The following is a 17109-nucleotide window of genomic DNA, read 5'->3' on the forward strand; positions in this document are numbered from 1 at the left end:
CCACCGAACTACAACATGACGTCACTGAGGTGACCACCGAACTACAACATGACGTCACTGAGGTGACCACCGAACTACAACATGACGTCACTGAGGTGACCACCAAACTACAACATGACGTCACTGAGGTGACCACCGAACTACAACATGACGTCACTGAGCCGCGGTGAAGAGCAAACCACCGTCACCGCTCCAGCCCTTCTCTCTGTTTTTACTCACCACCGCTCAACGTTATTTCAGCTCCGGTGGTCACCTCACCACCGGAGCGGTGGTCACCTCACCTCACCACCGGAGTGGTGGTCACCTCACCACCGGAGTGGTGGTCACCTCACCACCGGAGCGGTGGTCACCTCACCTCACCACCGGAGCGGTGGTCAGCTCACCACCAGAGCGGTGGTCACCTCACCACCGAAAATCCAGACTATGAATAGGTCTTTAGGGCTCCATTTTTCTCACCGCTAAACCCCTTATCCCTAAACTTCTTTGCTTTTTCTTTACCATTTGAAAAACGTTTAGTTCAACTAGCCAATCTACATTGACACGTTGTGAGCTTGTAGACTGGCCATTTGAACTATTCAAAAATGAAAATGGAGCTCTAAGAGTCCATTATTGTTTCATACATGAAGCGTCACATGTTTATGAAACTTTAAAGTATGTGGTAGAGGGGAATGAAACCAGTCTTACTCCAATTGGCAAAAACAAATAATAATAATAATTTGACACGTCCTCCCAATAGGGTTATGCCTAAAGGACGGGTTAAACACAGACACAAGACGGGTGTCTTGGATGTGTGAACGCAGCCCAGTGAGGGCATAGTGTCGACCCCACGCACTCACCTCCACGCCACCCCCTCCTGGTGCTGCGGCCATCTTGGAAACTAAACACACTATAAACACATGGGAGAGGGGGCGGGGCCGAGAAACGTATTGTTGTGTTTTACAATTTACAATTTACAATTTAGGCATTTAGCAGACGCTCTTAATCCAGAGCGACTTACATTAAGCAAGAACAAAAAAGCATGGGAATACATCACATAAAGACATTTATCATGAAACATGCGTAAGCTAAGAAAGTAACAGTGGAATATCTATAATGAAACTATACATATAAGCTATACATCTATACTACTATGCTACACATATGTACTATGACGTGCTATGACTACATACAATGCACTTATGCTGTCTACATAACATGCTATAAGTCTGTATCAAATGCTATCTAAGTCTACAGAATTGCTATCTAAGGGGGTGCATGGGGTAAGTGCTATGGGCCATGATGGAGTCTGAAAAGGTGGGTTTTCAGACTACGGCGGAAGATTGGGAGTGATGCTGCAGTTCTGACTGCAATGGGAAGTGCATTCCACAGTTTTGGAGCCAGAAGGGAGAAGAGTTTGGGACGTGTGGAGCGTTGTCCCGGCGTTTTTAGTGAGGGTACTTCCAGCTTCCCTGCGTTGGCTGATCTGAGTGAGCGGGAGGGTTTGTAGGGTTCGATCATACTTGCAAGATATGGGGGAGCCATACCTTTGGTTGCTTTGAATGCCAGCATCAGAGTTTTGTATTCTGTGCGGGCAGCGACCGGGAGCCAGTGGAGGGAGCGGAGCAGGGGGGAGACATGTGAGAATTTTGGCTGGTTGAAGACCAAGCGAGCTGCAGCATTTTGGATCAGCTGGAGAGGCTTAAGTGCACATGCTGGTAGGCCAGTAAGGAGGGAGTTACAATAGTCAAGTTTTGACAAGACTGTTGTCTGGATTAGGAGCTGGGCTGATTCCTGGGTGAGGAACGGTCTAATTCGTCGTATGTTATAGAGTGTGAACCTACAGGATCGAGTGACAGCTGTGATGTGAGTTTTGAACGAGAGCTGACTGTCCAGGACAACACCAAGATTCCTGGCTGTTGGGACAGACGTTACCAGTGCGTTGTCTATGGAGATAGTTAGCTCCCGCATAGGGCAGGACTTAGCTGGGAAGAAGAGAAGCTCAGTCTTGTCTGGGTTCAGTTTGAGGTGGTTGGAGGACATCCACTGTGAGATGTCAGCCAGGCATGCGGTGATGCGCTCTTCCACCTGAGTGGCAGAGGGGGGGAAGGATAGAAACAGTTGTGTGTCATCGGCGTAGCAGTGATAGGATATATTGTGAGCAGAGATGATAGTGCCAAGGGATTTAGTGTACAGTGAGAAAAGGAGGGGACCAAGTACCGATCCCTGTGGGACCCCAGTTTGGAGGGTTCGGGGGGATGATAACAGACCTTTCCAGGAAACCTGGTAGGTCCGGTCGGTGAGGTAGGAAGAGAACCACTTTAGTGCCGTTCCACCGATGCCTAGATCCGCTAGGGTGTCTAGGAGCAGCTGGTGGTTCACTGTGTCAAATGCTGCCGATAGGTCTAGGAGGATCAGTACTGCAGAGTGGGAAGCAGCTTGGGCAGCATGTAGTGCTTCTGTGACTGCCAGCAGGGCAGTTTCTGTGTTTTGTTTTGTCTCGGTGTGTTTGTCATGCTCATTTCAGCCATATAAATATTTCATTCCCATTTTTTTTTTTTGTTGGGGGGCAACTCCTCTGCGCTCCACCAGAGGGAGACTCTAGGACCCCCGGGGGTCCTGGGACCAGAGGTTGGGAACCTCAGCGCCACGGAGCCACGCCCAGGAAACGGCGGCGCAGAGTCTCAGCCCTGGGATACCGCACGCCCAGCGCCACCCGGAAGCGCCTGGCTGACGAGGCCAGACGACGCCTAGCCCCGCCCACACACGGTACACCTGCTCTAGCCCCGCCCACACACGGTACACCTGCTCTAGCCCCGCCCACACACAGTACACCTGCTCTAGCCCCGCCCACACAGTACACCTGCTCTAGCCCCGCCCACACACGGTACACCTGCTCTAGCCCCGCCCACACACACAGTACACCTGCTCTAGCCCCGCCCACACACACAGTGCACCTGCTCTAGCCCCGCCCACACACAGTACACCTGCTCTAGCCCCGCCCACACACAGTACACCTGCTCTAGCCCCGCCCACACACACAGTACACCTGCTCTAGCCCCGCCCACACACACAGTACACCTGCTCTAGCCCCGCCCACACACAGTACACCTGCTCTAGCCCCGCCCACACACAGTACACCTGCTCTAGCCCCGCCCACACACAGTACACCTGCTCTAGCCCCGCCCACACACACAGTACACCTGCTCTAGCCCCGCCCACACACAGTACACCTGCTCTAGCCCCGCCCACACACAGTACACCTGCTCTAGCCCCGCCCACACACACAGTACACCTGCTCTAGCCCCGCCCACACACAGTACACCTGCTCTAGCCCCGCCCACACACAGTACACCTGCTCTAGCCCCGCCCACACACACAATACACCTGCTCTAGCCCCGCCCACACACAGTACACCTGCTCTAGCCCCGCCCACACACACAGTACACCTGCTCTAGCCCCGCCCACACACAGTACACCTGCTCTAACCCAGCGGTTCCCAAACCGCTGGGTCCCCTAAATCAACATTTTTTTGCTCCGCGGACCCCCATTTGGGACCCCCCATAAGAGAAGATTTTCATTACGGCTCTGGCAGTGATTCTGAACCCTCAAGGACCCCCCCCCCCCCCCCCGTTTGACATGCATTAGTCTACAGACCCCCCTTTAATATCATTTCTATCTCACGGACCCCCAATTTATAGTGTTAATGATATAATGTTAAAGGAGAATTCCATGCTAGAAGGATTTCTTACCTTTCTTTGTAGTTGTTACGTCCCCACCAAAGAGGTCCAGGTGTAATTTGTAGTTGTTATGTCCCCACCAAAGAGGTCCAGGTGTTATTTGTAGTTGTTACGTCCCCACCAAAGAGGTCCAGGTGTTATGTGTAGTTGTTACGTCCCCACCAAAGAGGTCCAGGTGTTATTTGTAGTTGTTACGTCCCCACCAAAGAGGTCCAGGTGTTATTTGTAGTTGTTACGTCCCCACCAAAGAGGTCCAGGTGTTATTTGTAGTTGTTACGTCCCCACCAAAGAGGCCCAGGTGTTATTTGTAGTTGTTACGTCCCCACCAAAGAGGCCCAGGTGTTATTTGTAGTTGTTACGTCCCCACCAAAGAGGCCCAGGTGTTATTTGTAGTTGTTACGTCCCCACCAAAGAGGTCCAGGTGTTTTCTAACGTAACGGCCACTAGGGGGCCACCTGCGGCTTATAGTCCAGTGCGGCTTGTATACGTACATATTTGGGATTTTCCCTAAATTTGGCTGGTGCGGCTTATATTCAGGTGCGCCTTATAGTCCGGAAATTACGGTATTCTCCTCCGAGTCTCTCTCGTGTGACTGAACTTCTCACCCTATCTGTAAGGGAGATGAACTTCTCACCCTATCTGTAAGGGAGATGAACTTCTCACCCTATCTGTAAGGGAGATGAACTTCTCACCCTATCTGTAAGGGAGATGAACTTCTCACCCTATCTGTAAGGGAGATGAACTTCTCACCCTATCTGTAAGGGAGATGAACTTCTCACCCTATCTGTAAGGGAGATGCCAGCCACCCGTCGAAGAAAACTCATTTCAGCCGTCTTTATGTTTTCACATTACTATTTTTAATTTATGGGTTTCATTTATGGGTTTTAGGGTTCGGGCTAACCTCGAATGGGGTTAGAGGTTAGGGTTAGGTGATGTTAAACTAACATCAGTCACTCTGCCGTTCACTGTAGTGGAAGAGATGCGCCTGGTGAGGGTTTAAACCCCGCAGCTACGTCGAGTCCGCCTACAGGAAATACGTAGGCTGTGACCATGAGACCCGCTACGGAATCGGTCTATAGGAAGAGTATAGAGGAGCCTGGGGCTGGGAGGGAGGAGCCTGGGGCTGGGAGGGAGGAGCCTGGGGCTGGGAGGGAGGAGCCTGGGGCTGGGAGGAATCTGTCATGTGAAATATCTGAGATGGAAAGTGTTAATTTATTTTTATTTTCTCAAAACGCACGTTTTGAAAATAAATAAACTCAGATATTTCTCTCAGATTTCTCAGATATTTCACGTGGTGCGACGGCACCATTTGATCTACCCTAAAAGCGGCCCTGGGGACCACTGACCGCTCTCTCTCTCTCTGTCTCTCTCTCTGTCTCTCCTCAGCCTCCCACCATGACATCACTCCTCCACAAATGGCCCAGACTCCTTCAGTGGACCTGGCTGAGACCAGAGGTAATGGTCCGTCCGTCCCTCCCTCTCTCTCTCTCTCTCTCTCTCTCTCTCTCTCTCTCTCCCTCCTACACACACTATGTCTATATAATAATTTGTACTGTCTTCTCATTCACAGCTCGGCTCAGGCGTGAGAAAACACGTGACAGATTGAGGCGTCTCAGACAGTCCTCCCCTTGCTATAGACTATAGCGTGCTTTATTCAATGTGAATACAGTAGTGGGTCTGATGTGGTTAAAACATGATTGTAACGGTCTCTCTTAGAGACACTAAAACACACCCTGGGCAGACTGGCTGATCTGTGTTCTCTTGTTGTCTCCCCACAGTCTCCACCCTCGCAGTGAAGAACCACGGCCACCAGGGTGGGGAAAACGTCGTCACAGGCCAGAGGACTCACGCAGGAGAGAAGCGCCACCAATGTGACCTGTGTGGTAAAATATTCAATCAAAAGGGTGCCTTAAAGGTACACCTGATAATTCACACGGGAGAGAGACCCTACCACTGTGACCAGTGTGGTAAAACGTTCACTGTAAAGGCTGCCTTTAATGCACACCTATGGATTCACACGGGAGAGAAACCCTACCACTGTGGCCAGTGTGGTAAAACGTTCACTGAAAAGGGTGCCTTAAAGATACACCTAAAAATTCACACGGGAGAGAAACCCTACCACTGTGACCAGTGTGGTAAAACGTTCACTCAAAAGAGTGCCTTTAATAGACACCTATGGATTCACACGGGAGAGAAACCCTACCACTGTGGCCAATGCGGCAAGTCTTTCAGTAGACCCTGGAGCCTAAAGAATCACAGCAGACTTCACACTGGAGAGAAACGCCACCAATGTGACCTGTGTGGTAAAATATTCAATCAAAAGGGTGCCTTAAAGGTACACCTGATAATTCACACGGGAGAGAAACCCTACCACTGTGACCAGTGTGGTAAAACGTTCACTGTAAAGGCTGCCTTTAATACACACCTAAGGATTCACACAGGAGAGAAACCCTACCACTGTGGCCAATGCGGCAAGTCTTTCAGTGCAGCCTGGAGCCTAAAGAGTCACAGCAGACTTCACACTGGAGAGAAACCCTACCACTGTGACCAGTGTGGTAAAACGTTCACTCAAAAGGGTGTCTTTAATAGACACCTATCGATTCACACGGGAGAGAAACCCTACCACTGTGACCAATGCGGCAAGTCTTTCAGTGCAGCTGCGAGCCTAAAGAGTCACAGCAGACTTCACACTGGAGAGAAACGCCACCAATGTGACCTGTGTGGTAAAATGTTCTTTCAACAGGCTGCCTTAAAGGTACACCTAAGAGTTCACACGGGAGAGAAACCCTACCACTGTGACCAGTGTGATAAAACGTTCAATACAAAGGGTTCCTTTAATACACACCTAAGGATTCACACGGGAGAGAAACCCTACCACTGTGGCCAATGCGGAAAGTCTTTCAATACAGCTTCGAGCCTAAAGAATCACAGCAGACTTCACACTGGAGAGAAACCATTTAAATGTTTCTGTGGTAAGAGTTTTAGAATGCATCAAGAGTTAAAGTGTCATCAGCGCAACCATACGGGGGAGAAACCTTTTGGATGCAAACGATGTGGAAAGACCTTCCGATGGAGAGTGAGTTATAAGTCTCATCGGTGCCACTAAACAGAATTATAAGTCTCATCGGTGCCACTAAACAGAATTATAAGTCTATTCAGTGCCACTAAACAGAATTCCTCCTCGAACAACATATTTTGAGATAGGCATCCGTGGCCCAATAGAGATAATTTTGGGGGTCCTTGACCTGAAAAAGGTTGAGCCCCATTGACATTGAAACACAAGTTTTTCAGAAAAATGTTTTTTTTTTATCGACCTCAGTCCAAAGTGTGTTTAGTAGCGCTTCAGGTGATCAACATAGATTATGGTGTTTACCTTTAATATGCGATGCGATCAAAACACACTATCAGGCCATAAATGTGACCAGATTTGACTGAGAGCCTGCCATCGCGCAAACTCCAGCTTTTCACCAGTTTTTTTTCTTTTTTTCCTTTTTTTTTCAAAATGAGTTAATAGCACAGGCAGGCTCTTCACATACTAGAGCATGTCTGAAATAAGTGTCAGAGCTGAAATTGACATGTAAATATGAAATAAATGTTTAAACATGTAGCTATAGGTGTAATGTTATAGTCCACAGAAGTGAACCTTTCAAGCCTGTTTCTCTGCCAGACATTACTCTATCAGCCATATCTCCACAACTGGTGGGTCAAACTGAACAACCAATATCTATATTTGAAGCTATGGTTCCCTGCTTTCATATGACATGACATGAAAAAATCCAATCGCAGTCCCTCAGTCAAATTTCGTCACATATTGTGAGGTCCCTTTTTGCTCAGTTTCGTCCCCGCGTCATGGGCAGTATACTCATTCAATTCAATGTTTACATAGATAATACCCTTCTGGACTTTGGGTTAAAAGTTCTACTCATAATATTCTGCAGTATTTTGTCACTAGCCAGAAATGTATATAAAAGTATATGAAGAAAACAATGTTGATCTTGTGCTGCTGTTTTTGCTTGTAAAATGTGTATCTGGCAACACACAAAGTATTGGTGTCGTAGGTTACTCAAACATGATGTAATCCTGGGCGCTGCACTTCCTCTGCCAACCTGGGGGGGGCAGCGGACTGACCTCATGCTTCCTTTTATGCATGAGGAGTCCAAGCTGCTTCTTTTCACCTGGCAGGGGGGAGTTTCCCTGGTTGGTCGTAGCGCGTGGAAGGAACACGTTATTACAACCAGTTCCTTTCCCCTCCATCAGGCGCCCCGGCTGGCCAGGGGGAGGCAGTATAGAGACCAGTTCCTTTCCCCTCCATCAGGCGCCCCGGCTGGCCAGGGGGAGGCAGTATAGAGACCAGTTCCTTTCCCCTCCATCAGGCGCCCCGGCTGGCCAGGGGGAGGCAGTATAGAGACCAGTTCCTTTCCCCCTCCATCAGGCGCCCCGGCTGGCCAGGGGGAGGCAGTTTAGAGACCAGTTCCTTTCCCCTCCATCAGGCGCCCCGGCTGGCCAGGGGGAGGCAGTATAGAGACCAGTTCCTTTCCCCTCCATCAGGCGCCCCGGCTGGCCAGGGGGAGGCAGTATAGAGACCAGTTCCTTTCCCCTCCATCAGGCGCCCCGGCTGGCCAGGGGGAGGCAGTATAGAGACCAGTTCCTTTCCCCTCCATCAGGCGCCCCGGCTGGCCAGGGGGAGGCAGTATAGAGACCAGTTCCTTTCCCCTCCACCAGGCGCCCCGGCTGGCCAGGGGGAGGCAGTATAGAGACCAGTTCCTTTCCCCTCCATCAGGCGCCCCGGCTGGCCAGGGGGAGGCAGTATAGAGACCAGTTCCTTTCCCCTCCACCAGGCGCCCCGGCTGGCCAGGGGGAGGCAGTTTAGAGACCAGTTCCTTTCCCCTCCATCAGGCGCCCCGGCTGGCCAGGGGGAGGCAGTATTGAGACCAGTTCCTTTCCCCTCCATCAGGCGCCCCGGCTGGCCAGGGGGAGGCAGTATAGAGACCAGTTCCTTTCCCCTCCATCAGGCGCCCCGGCTGGCCAGGGGGAGGCAGTATAGAGACCAGTTCCTTTCCCCTCCATCAGGCGCCCCGGCTGGCCAGGGGGAGGCAGTATAGAGACCAGTTCCTTTCCCCTCCATCAGGCGCCCCGGCTGGCCAGGGGGAGGCAGTATAGAGACCAGTTCCTTTCCCCTCCATCAGGCGCCCCGGCTGGCCAGGGGGAGGCAGTATAGAGAGCAGTTCCTTTCCCCTCCATCAGGCGCCCCGGCTGGCCAGGGGGAGGCAGTATAGAGACCAGTTCCCTTCCCCTCCATCAGGCGCCCCGGCTGGCCAGGGGGAGGCAGTATAGAGACCAGTTCCTTTCCCCTCCATCAGGCGCCCCGGCTGGCCAGGGGGAGGCAGTATAGAGACCAGTTCCCTTCCCCTCCATCAGGCGCCCCGGCTGGCCAGGGGGAGGCAGTATAGAGACCAGTTCCTTTCCCCTCTATCAGGCCAAAGTGTGCAACTTTGACCCCTGTGTGGGATCGCTGGTTAGACTGGCATAGTGTCAACCCCTTACCCCTGTGGTTAGACTGGCATAGTGTCAACCCCTTACCCCTGTGTGGGATCACTGGTTAGACTGGCATAGTATCAACCCCTTACCCCTGTGTGGGATCACTGGTTAGACTGGCATAGTGTCGACCCCTTCCTTACCCCTGTGTGGGATCACTGGTTAGACTGGCATAGTGTCGACCCCTTACCCCTGTGTGGGATCACTGGTTAGACTGGCATAGTGTCGACCCCTTACCCCTGTGTGGGATCGCTGGTTAGACTGGCATAGTGTCAACCCCTTACCCCTGTGTGGGATCACTGGTTAGACTGGCATAGTGTCAACCCCTTACCCCTGTGTGGGATCACTGGTTAGACTGGCATAGTGTCGACCCCTTACCCCTGTGTGGGATCACTGGTTAGACTGGCATAGTGTCGACCCCTTACCCCTGTGTGGGATCACTGGTTAGACTGGCATAGTGTCGACCCCTTCCTTACCCCTGTGTGGGATCACTGGTTAGACTGGCATAGTGTCGACCCCTTACCACTGTGTGGGATCACTGGTTAGACTGGCATAGTGTCAACCCCTTACCCCTGTGTGGGATCACTGGTTAGACTGGCATAGTGTCGACCCCTTACCCCTGTGTGGGATCACTGGTTAGACTGGCATAGTGTCAACCCCTTCCTTACCCCTGTGTGGGATCACTGGTTAGACTGGCATAGTGTCGACCCCTTACCCCTGTGTGGGATCACTGGTTAGACTGGCATAGTGTCAACCCCTTACCCCTGTGTGGGATCACTGGTTAGACTGGCATAGTGTCGACCCCTTACCCCTGTGTGGGATCACTGGTTAGACTGGCATAGTGTCAACCCCTTCCTTACCCCTGTGTGGGATCACTGGTTAGACTGGCATAGTGTCGACCCCTTACCCCTGTGTGGGATCACTGGTTAGACTGGCATATTCACCGATACCGATATGAATAAGTGGCGATACGGATACCTTTCCATCTCTAGTATATAATGATAAATCAATGTGTGGAACAACGGTGCTCGTCTGCTTTGAACACACACCGCCTTTATGACGGTCAAAGTCCTGATTGATGAGCAGATACAGAGCCATTAATAATGGAGGCATTATAAAGACCGCGATAATGATCAGTTATCAGCTCTACATACTTTACTGTACATCTCTTTACTGGACAGGTTCACACCTCCATCTATTATTAGAGAGCAGACTTTGACACAAACACAGGAACCGGCCAGCCTGGGACAGACAGACGGACGGACGGACAGACAAGACATAACAGACAGAACAGACAGACAGAACAGACAGACAGACAGACAGACAGACCCTATATCCGTGCAGGGTACAGTGGATGGAAGCGTCGGGTCGTGTGGATCTTCTCTCCCGGGCGTCGTGATGAGGACCACCGTGGAGGCGCTGAGGGTCCGCAGCCCGCCGAGGGTCCGCAGCCCGCTGCTCAGAGAGTGCATGGCCGAGTGCCTGGGGACCTTCGTGCTGCTGGTGAGATACACTGTACCAGCGCTAGAACTATATACTCATGTATAATGTATACTGTATATGACGTCCGTTTAACCCATTCTGACCTGAGATCAGATTCTAAAAGAATGTCTGTTTGAAAATGACAGTTTTCTGAAAAAGCTATGTTTCTATATGTCAGTTCGTTCTTCGATTTTTCAAAAATAGCAGACCTATACAAGCTCGTAGCGCGCCACTCGGTGAAAATTCTGCCCAGGGTAAAAAAACGGATGTGACGTTTTTGGGCGTTCCTGTCTTGTTTCGTGTCAGTGTATAGTCCTACTAGACCCCAAGAGATTACATCTGGACACAGGATCTTCTGAATGTGAAGGTAGCCGGTGGGAATGTGTTTACCGCTGCAGAAAGAATCCCTCGTATCTCCTCATCCAGGGAGCTCTCCGTGGTTTTGACCAGATGGATATACTAAGCTCTTCATTTCTAACTTCTGACCTGCCTCTCGTTCAGAAATATGAACGCCACGGATTATTTAGCCATAATATTGAAACGAGAGAAAGGTAGGCAAGCAAAAAAAGCGTCCATGTTTTCCCGGCACCCCAGAGCTTCTATTTTGAAGGAATCCCAGCACTGATTGTTTCAAAAGAACTGTTTAGAGCAGCATCCGAGATGGTAACAAGAAGACTCGCCCCGTTTCTGTTTTCCTCCCAGAATCTTCCCCAGTGAGGGGTGGGAGAGGCTGGATAGCAGACAGGCTGGACTTTGAATTTAGTACAAATATAATGTATGAAAAGCTACTACAGTGAAGTCTGTTCACAGAAGTGGTTGGATATGTGGGGATTATCTGACGAGGTACCATTTGAGTGGGCGAAACCGTACATATACTAAATAATACTAAATTGTTTATAGGGTCAATATAAGTCAAATAATATAGCCTTTCCACAGGAGTATCTTTTTATATTTTTTCCAAAAGGAATACAAACAGCCTATAGCATAATTATTACAAAGTTATCCCCCTCACTGGTGACAATTCCGGGAGGAAAAACGGGCAAGCACCGGGGCGAGTCGTCCGGTATTCTCCGAGACTTCCTATACCTTCAAATCTGCACTGAAAGAAAACCCACCTGTTCACAATCGCATTTCCGATCGGTGTTTTTAAAACTTTGTTATATGCACTGTTTTTTTGGTTGTATACTTTTAATTGTTTTTTTCTTGTCAGTCCCTTCAGAACAACGAGTGGCCCAGGAAATGAATCCCAATGCATTTTTCTCCCATAGGCTTTTCTTAAAGTATTTTTTTAAAGACGGTTACGCCGCGGACAAAGCCAACTCGGATCGTGACCAAATCATGACAATGAACACAATGTTTTGGGCCGATCAAATAATTTATAAGAAGAAAAAAACAAAACAAATAGTGTTGTCTCCTGACTTTATTTTCTTCTTTCTAATGATTTGATGATCGGCCCCAAAACATTGTGTTCGTTGTCATGATTTGTCACGATCCGAGTTGGCTTTGTCCGCGGCGTAACCGTCTTTAAATAAATATACTTTAAGAAATGCCTATGAGGAAAAATGAACGGCGATTTCTTTTCCGGGTCTCTCGAGGGGGGGCGGGACTGTGTCTGCAGCTGCTCGGCTGCGCAGACAACACAGCCAGAGCAGCCTGTGTAACGGTGTTATGCTCACTGTGTCTGCAGCTGCTCGGCTGCGCAGACAACACAGCCAGAGCAGCCTGTGTAACCGTGTTATGCTCACTGTGTCTGCAGCTGTTCGGCTGCGCAGACAACACAGACAGAGCAGCCTGTGTAACCGTGTTATGCTCACTGTGTCTGCAGCTGTTCGGCTGCGCGGCTGCAGCGCAGGTGAAGACCAGCAGGGACACCAAAGGCCAGTTCCTGTCGGCCAACGTGGCGTTCTCTGTGGGGGTGATGGCCGCCATGTACCTGACCAAGGGAGTCTCTGGTAACACACACACACACACACACACACACACACACACACACAGGCAGGCAGGCCTGCAGTAGGCTATGCACTGGACACATGTCTCCTAAATCTAGTCTACCAGGCCTGCAGTAGGCTATGCACTGGACACATGTCTTCTAAATCTAGTCAACCAGGCCTGCAGTAGGCTATGCACTGGACAGCATGTCTTCTAGATCTAGTCAACCAGGCCTGCAGTAGGCTATGCACTGGACAACATGTCTTCTAGATCTAGTCAACCAGGCCTGCAGTAGGCTATGCACTGGACAACATGTCTTCTAAATCTAGTCTACCAGGCCTGCAGTAGGCTATGCACTGGACAGCATGTCTTCTAGATCTAGTCAACCAGGCCTGCAGTAGGCTATGCACTGGACAACATGTCTTCTAAATCTAGTCTACCAGGCCTGCAGTAGGCTATGCACTGGACAACATGTCTTCTAGATCTAGTCTACCAGGCCTGCAGTAGGCTATGCACTGGACACATGTCTTCTAGATCTAGTCAACCAGGCCTGCAGTAGGCTATGCACTGGACAGCATGTCTTCTAAATCTAGTCAACCAGGCCTGCAGTAGGCTATGCACTGGACAACATGTCTTCTAAATCGAGTCAACCAGGCCTGCAGTAGGCTATGCACTGGACACATGTCTTCTAGATCTAGTCAACCAGGCCTGCAGTAGGCTATGCACTGGACACATGTCTTCTAGATCTAGTCTACCAGGCCTGCAGTAGGCTATGCACTGGACACATGTCTTCTAGATCTAGTCTACCAGGCCTGCAGTAGGCTATGCACTGGACACATGTCTTCTAGATCTAGTCTACCAGGCCTGCAGTAGGCTATGCAATAGACACATGTCTTCTAAATCTAGTCTACCAGGCCTGCAGTAGGCTATGCACTGGACACATGTCTTCTAAATCTAGTCAACCAGGCCTGCAGTAGGCTATGCACTGGACACATGTCTTCTAGATCTAGTCTACCAGGCCTGCAGTAGGCTATGCAATAGACACATGTCTTCTAAATAAAGCTCAGGTCAGAATGGTGTTGTATATTAAAATACAATACCATACAGGAGAGTAAATGTGCACGGCAGACAGACAACGAGATGATGTTCCTTGGTGTTTATTTCAGAGTACACAGCACAGCAAACAGCATAGTTCCGACGGCCTCATGCCGTCGGGGAGCATGCCCAGTTACATGGTAGAGAGTTGGGGAACAACCGGCCCAGATATTTCTTTGTCTGGCATTATATCTATCATGCGTTCATGTGTTCATATGGCTCTCGGCCTATCAGGATCGTCCACGGTCTGACCACTGCCTTGGGTCTCAACCCCTAACAATTACCCCAGTTATTTATTACCCATGGGCCTTTGTCTTGGCTTGCCTTTCTGTTCTGTGCCCAACCCTGATCATGTTTCACTATTACCAGGACTTATGTATCCATGTGCATGCGTGTATGTGCACATGACATTTAGTGATGTCCAGGCATCATTAGCTGGTCTGTGTCTTACAAATTATACCACATTCCCCCCTTTCAACAGACTTTGTCTGTTGAATACAAAATGTATAGTCCATATCCATAACTGTTGCTTATACCCCCCTTGACCCTCAGCTGGACACCACACATTCAAGACACCACAAATAACAGCATTACAGTATAAGAAGTTCCCCAACATGGTTTTCAAACACAGACATTCAAGATTACTTGCCATAAATGATTTTCATTACAGTGGGTAGATATACAATTTCGGATCAGTGGAGAATTCTCTTCATGTTACTTCAAACTCTTATGGCTAAAATCGCAGTTTAAGCCCTAGAGAACCACAAAGAGTAAAACCAAACTCTCTTTAAACACTGTAAACTTTCGGCTGCCAATTGCCTTGTAATTTAATCACTATTCTGACAAATAAGTAATCTCAAACAATGAATAATGGAAATGATTAGTACAGTTAACTGACATTTAAACAAGACATGCCGCTTGCAGCTCCATTGTTACAAGAGCACTTTTTGATATACAATAACCTACATGTTTTACCACTAAACTCTGCTATTCCAATGCTAGTACATAGTAAATAGACACAATATCAGAATACCCTGAGTCACTTCCTCGGACTCATCCTGACCATAACCACCCGCGGTGATTCCATTAACCACCCGTGGTGATTCCATAAAAGATAAAAAGAAATAACATTGAACGCCAGAGTTTAACTATAATAACACATATCTCTTGATATCTCTAGGAAAACACCTCATTGACTCATAATTAGGCTACTTATGACTCAATTTATCTAATTATACGGCAAACATACCAACATGAGGCCTATTAATTCATGTTGAAAACAAACGCAACGCACAATTTGTAATCAGAGTAAAGGTATTGTCCCTCTTCGCCTCTGATATGACAAAGGAAACTTCTTCTGTATGCCGCTCTTTTAGTTGCCTTGAAATGTCCGTTCAGCTGAGAAAAAGTTCACTGCTGTTCTCTGCTGTGATGTCATCATCTCTCCTCTCCCCCCTCCCAACTCTGAAACAACAGAGCTGGGAACACTCGTGAAGAGAAAAGAAAAGGCTGGAACGTCTTCATCACAGACCCCTTGATCAGGTCCACGAAGGCACTCAGCTTAGGTCGGTCAATCGGCCATGGATGATGGAAAGCCCCGCCGCGCCGTGCTGCATCTCACTGCTCGCCGCCCGCGACCGCTGTCCTCACGCCGGCGTGATGTTGGCTCGCTCGCAGGCCGCTCCACCGTCCACCCATCTGGCGGCTGGCCTCGGTCCCCGTTGCGCAACACTCCTCATCGCGGTGGTCGTCGTCATCATCCCCGCTGCGTAGACAAGCTCACGGTCGGGCCCGCTGGAAATTCTTCGTCGCCGTCCACAAAAACTCCCCGTTTTCGAATTAGACTGAATAATTAGACTGAATAAAAAACCGCTGGTTCTGCTCCTAACTGGCACAAAAAGACACCATGAAGGTCGGGTTTCGGTACCATCTGTTGTATATTAAAATACCATACAGGAGAGTAAATGTGCACGGCAGACAGACAACGAGATGATGTTCCTTGATGTTTATTTCAGAGTACCCAGCACAGCAAACAGCATAGTTCCGACGGCCTCATGCCGTCGGGGAGCATGCCCAGTTACATGGTAGAGAGTTGGGGAACAACCGGCCCTGATATTTCTTTGTCTGGCATTATATCTATCATGCGTTCATGTGTTCATATGGCTCTCGGCCTATCAGGATCGTCCACGGTCTGACCACTGCCTTGGGTCTCAACCCCTAACAATGACCCCAGTTATTTATTACCCATGGGCCTTTGTCTTGGCTTGCCTTTCTGTTCTGTGCCCAACCCTGATCATGTTTCACTATTACCAGGACTTATGTATCCATGTGCATGCGTGTATGTGCACATGACATTTAGTGATGTCCAGGCATCATTAGCTGGTCTGTGTCTTACAAATTATACCACAATGGGTTAATATGAAACTGTCATGATGTAATAGACATTTTCTAGAATCTGATCCCGGGTCAGAATGGTTTAATCTCCCGCCACCAGGTGCCCACCTGAACCCCGCGGTGACGCTGAGTTTCTGCTGCCTGGGTCGGGTTCCCTGGAGCCGAATGCTGCCCTACAGCCTGGCCCAGGTCCTGGGGGCCTACACGGCCTCTGGCCTGGTCTACCTGATCTACCATGGTGAGTCCTATGGTCCTACAGCCTGGCCCAGATCCTGGTCTACCTGATCTACCACGGTGCGTTCTATAGTCCTACAGCCTGGCCCAGATCCTGGTCTACCTGATCTACCAGGGTGCGTTCTATGGTCCTACAGCCTGGTCCAGATCCTGGTCTACCTGATCTACCAGGGTGAGTTCTATGGTCCTACAGCCTGGCCCAGATCCTGGTCTACCTGATCTACCATGGTGAGTTCTATAGTCCTACAGCCTGGTCCAGATCCTGGTCTCTACCTGATCTACCAGGGTGAGTTCTATGGTCCTACAGCCTGGCCCAGATCCTGGTCTGTACCTGATCTACCAGGGTGAGTTCTATAGTCCTACAGCCTGGTCCAGATCCTGGTCTCTACCTGATCTACCAGGGTGAGTTCTATGGTCCTACAGCCTGGTCCAGATCCTGGTCTGTACCTGATCTACCAGGGTGAGTTCTATGGTCCTACAGCCTGGTCCAGATCCCTGGTCTATACCTGATCTACCAGGGTGAGTTCTATGGTCCTACAGCCTGGTCCAGATCCCTGGTCTATACCTGATCTACCAGGGTGAGTTCTATGGTCCTACAGCCTGGTCCAGATCCTGGTCTGTACCTGATCTACCAGGGTGAGTTCTATGGTCCTACAGCCTGGTCCAGATCCTGGTCTCTACCTGATCTACCAGGGTGAGTTCTATGGTCCTACAGCCTGGTCCA

At 49.7% G+C, this 17109-nt stretch overlaps 2 protein-coding genes across 2 annotated transcripts in view; both read left to right on the forward strand.

The window, feature by feature from the left end:
* LOC308317932 (uncharacterized protein) overlaps positions 1-6515 on the forward strand; it is a gene marked incomplete at its 3' end in the record, with an annotated part of 50349 nt that extends 43834 nt beyond the window's left edge. Inside the window, exons 12-14 of the mRNA XM_080767278.1 lie at positions 5103-5171; positions 5495-5599; positions 6460-6515. Of these exons, the coding sequence (XP_080623404.1) occupies positions 5103-5171; positions 5495-5599; positions 6460-6515 (230 nt within the window). The remainder of the gene's footprint in view (positions 1-5102; positions 5172-5494; positions 5600-6459) is intronic.
* Positions 6516-10649: 4134 nt separating this feature from the next.
* aqp10a (aquaporin 10a) overlaps positions 10650-17109 on the forward strand; it is a gene marked incomplete at both ends in the record, with an annotated part of 20853 nt that continues 14393 nt past the window's right edge. Inside the window, 3 exons of the mRNA XM_080767279.1 lie at positions 10650-10754; positions 12559-12685; positions 16252-16389. Coding sequence (XP_080623405.1) covers positions 10650-10754; positions 12559-12685; positions 16252-16389 — 370 coding nt within the window. The remainder of the gene's footprint in view (positions 10755-12558; positions 12686-16251; positions 16390-17109) is intronic.

This window comes from Protomyctophum bolini (genome assembly GCF_963924005.1).
Source record: "Protomyctophum bolini genome assembly, chromosome: 7".
Lineage (NCBI taxonomy): Eukaryota > Metazoa > Chordata > Actinopteri > Myctophiformes > Myctophidae > Protomyctophum > Protomyctophum bolini.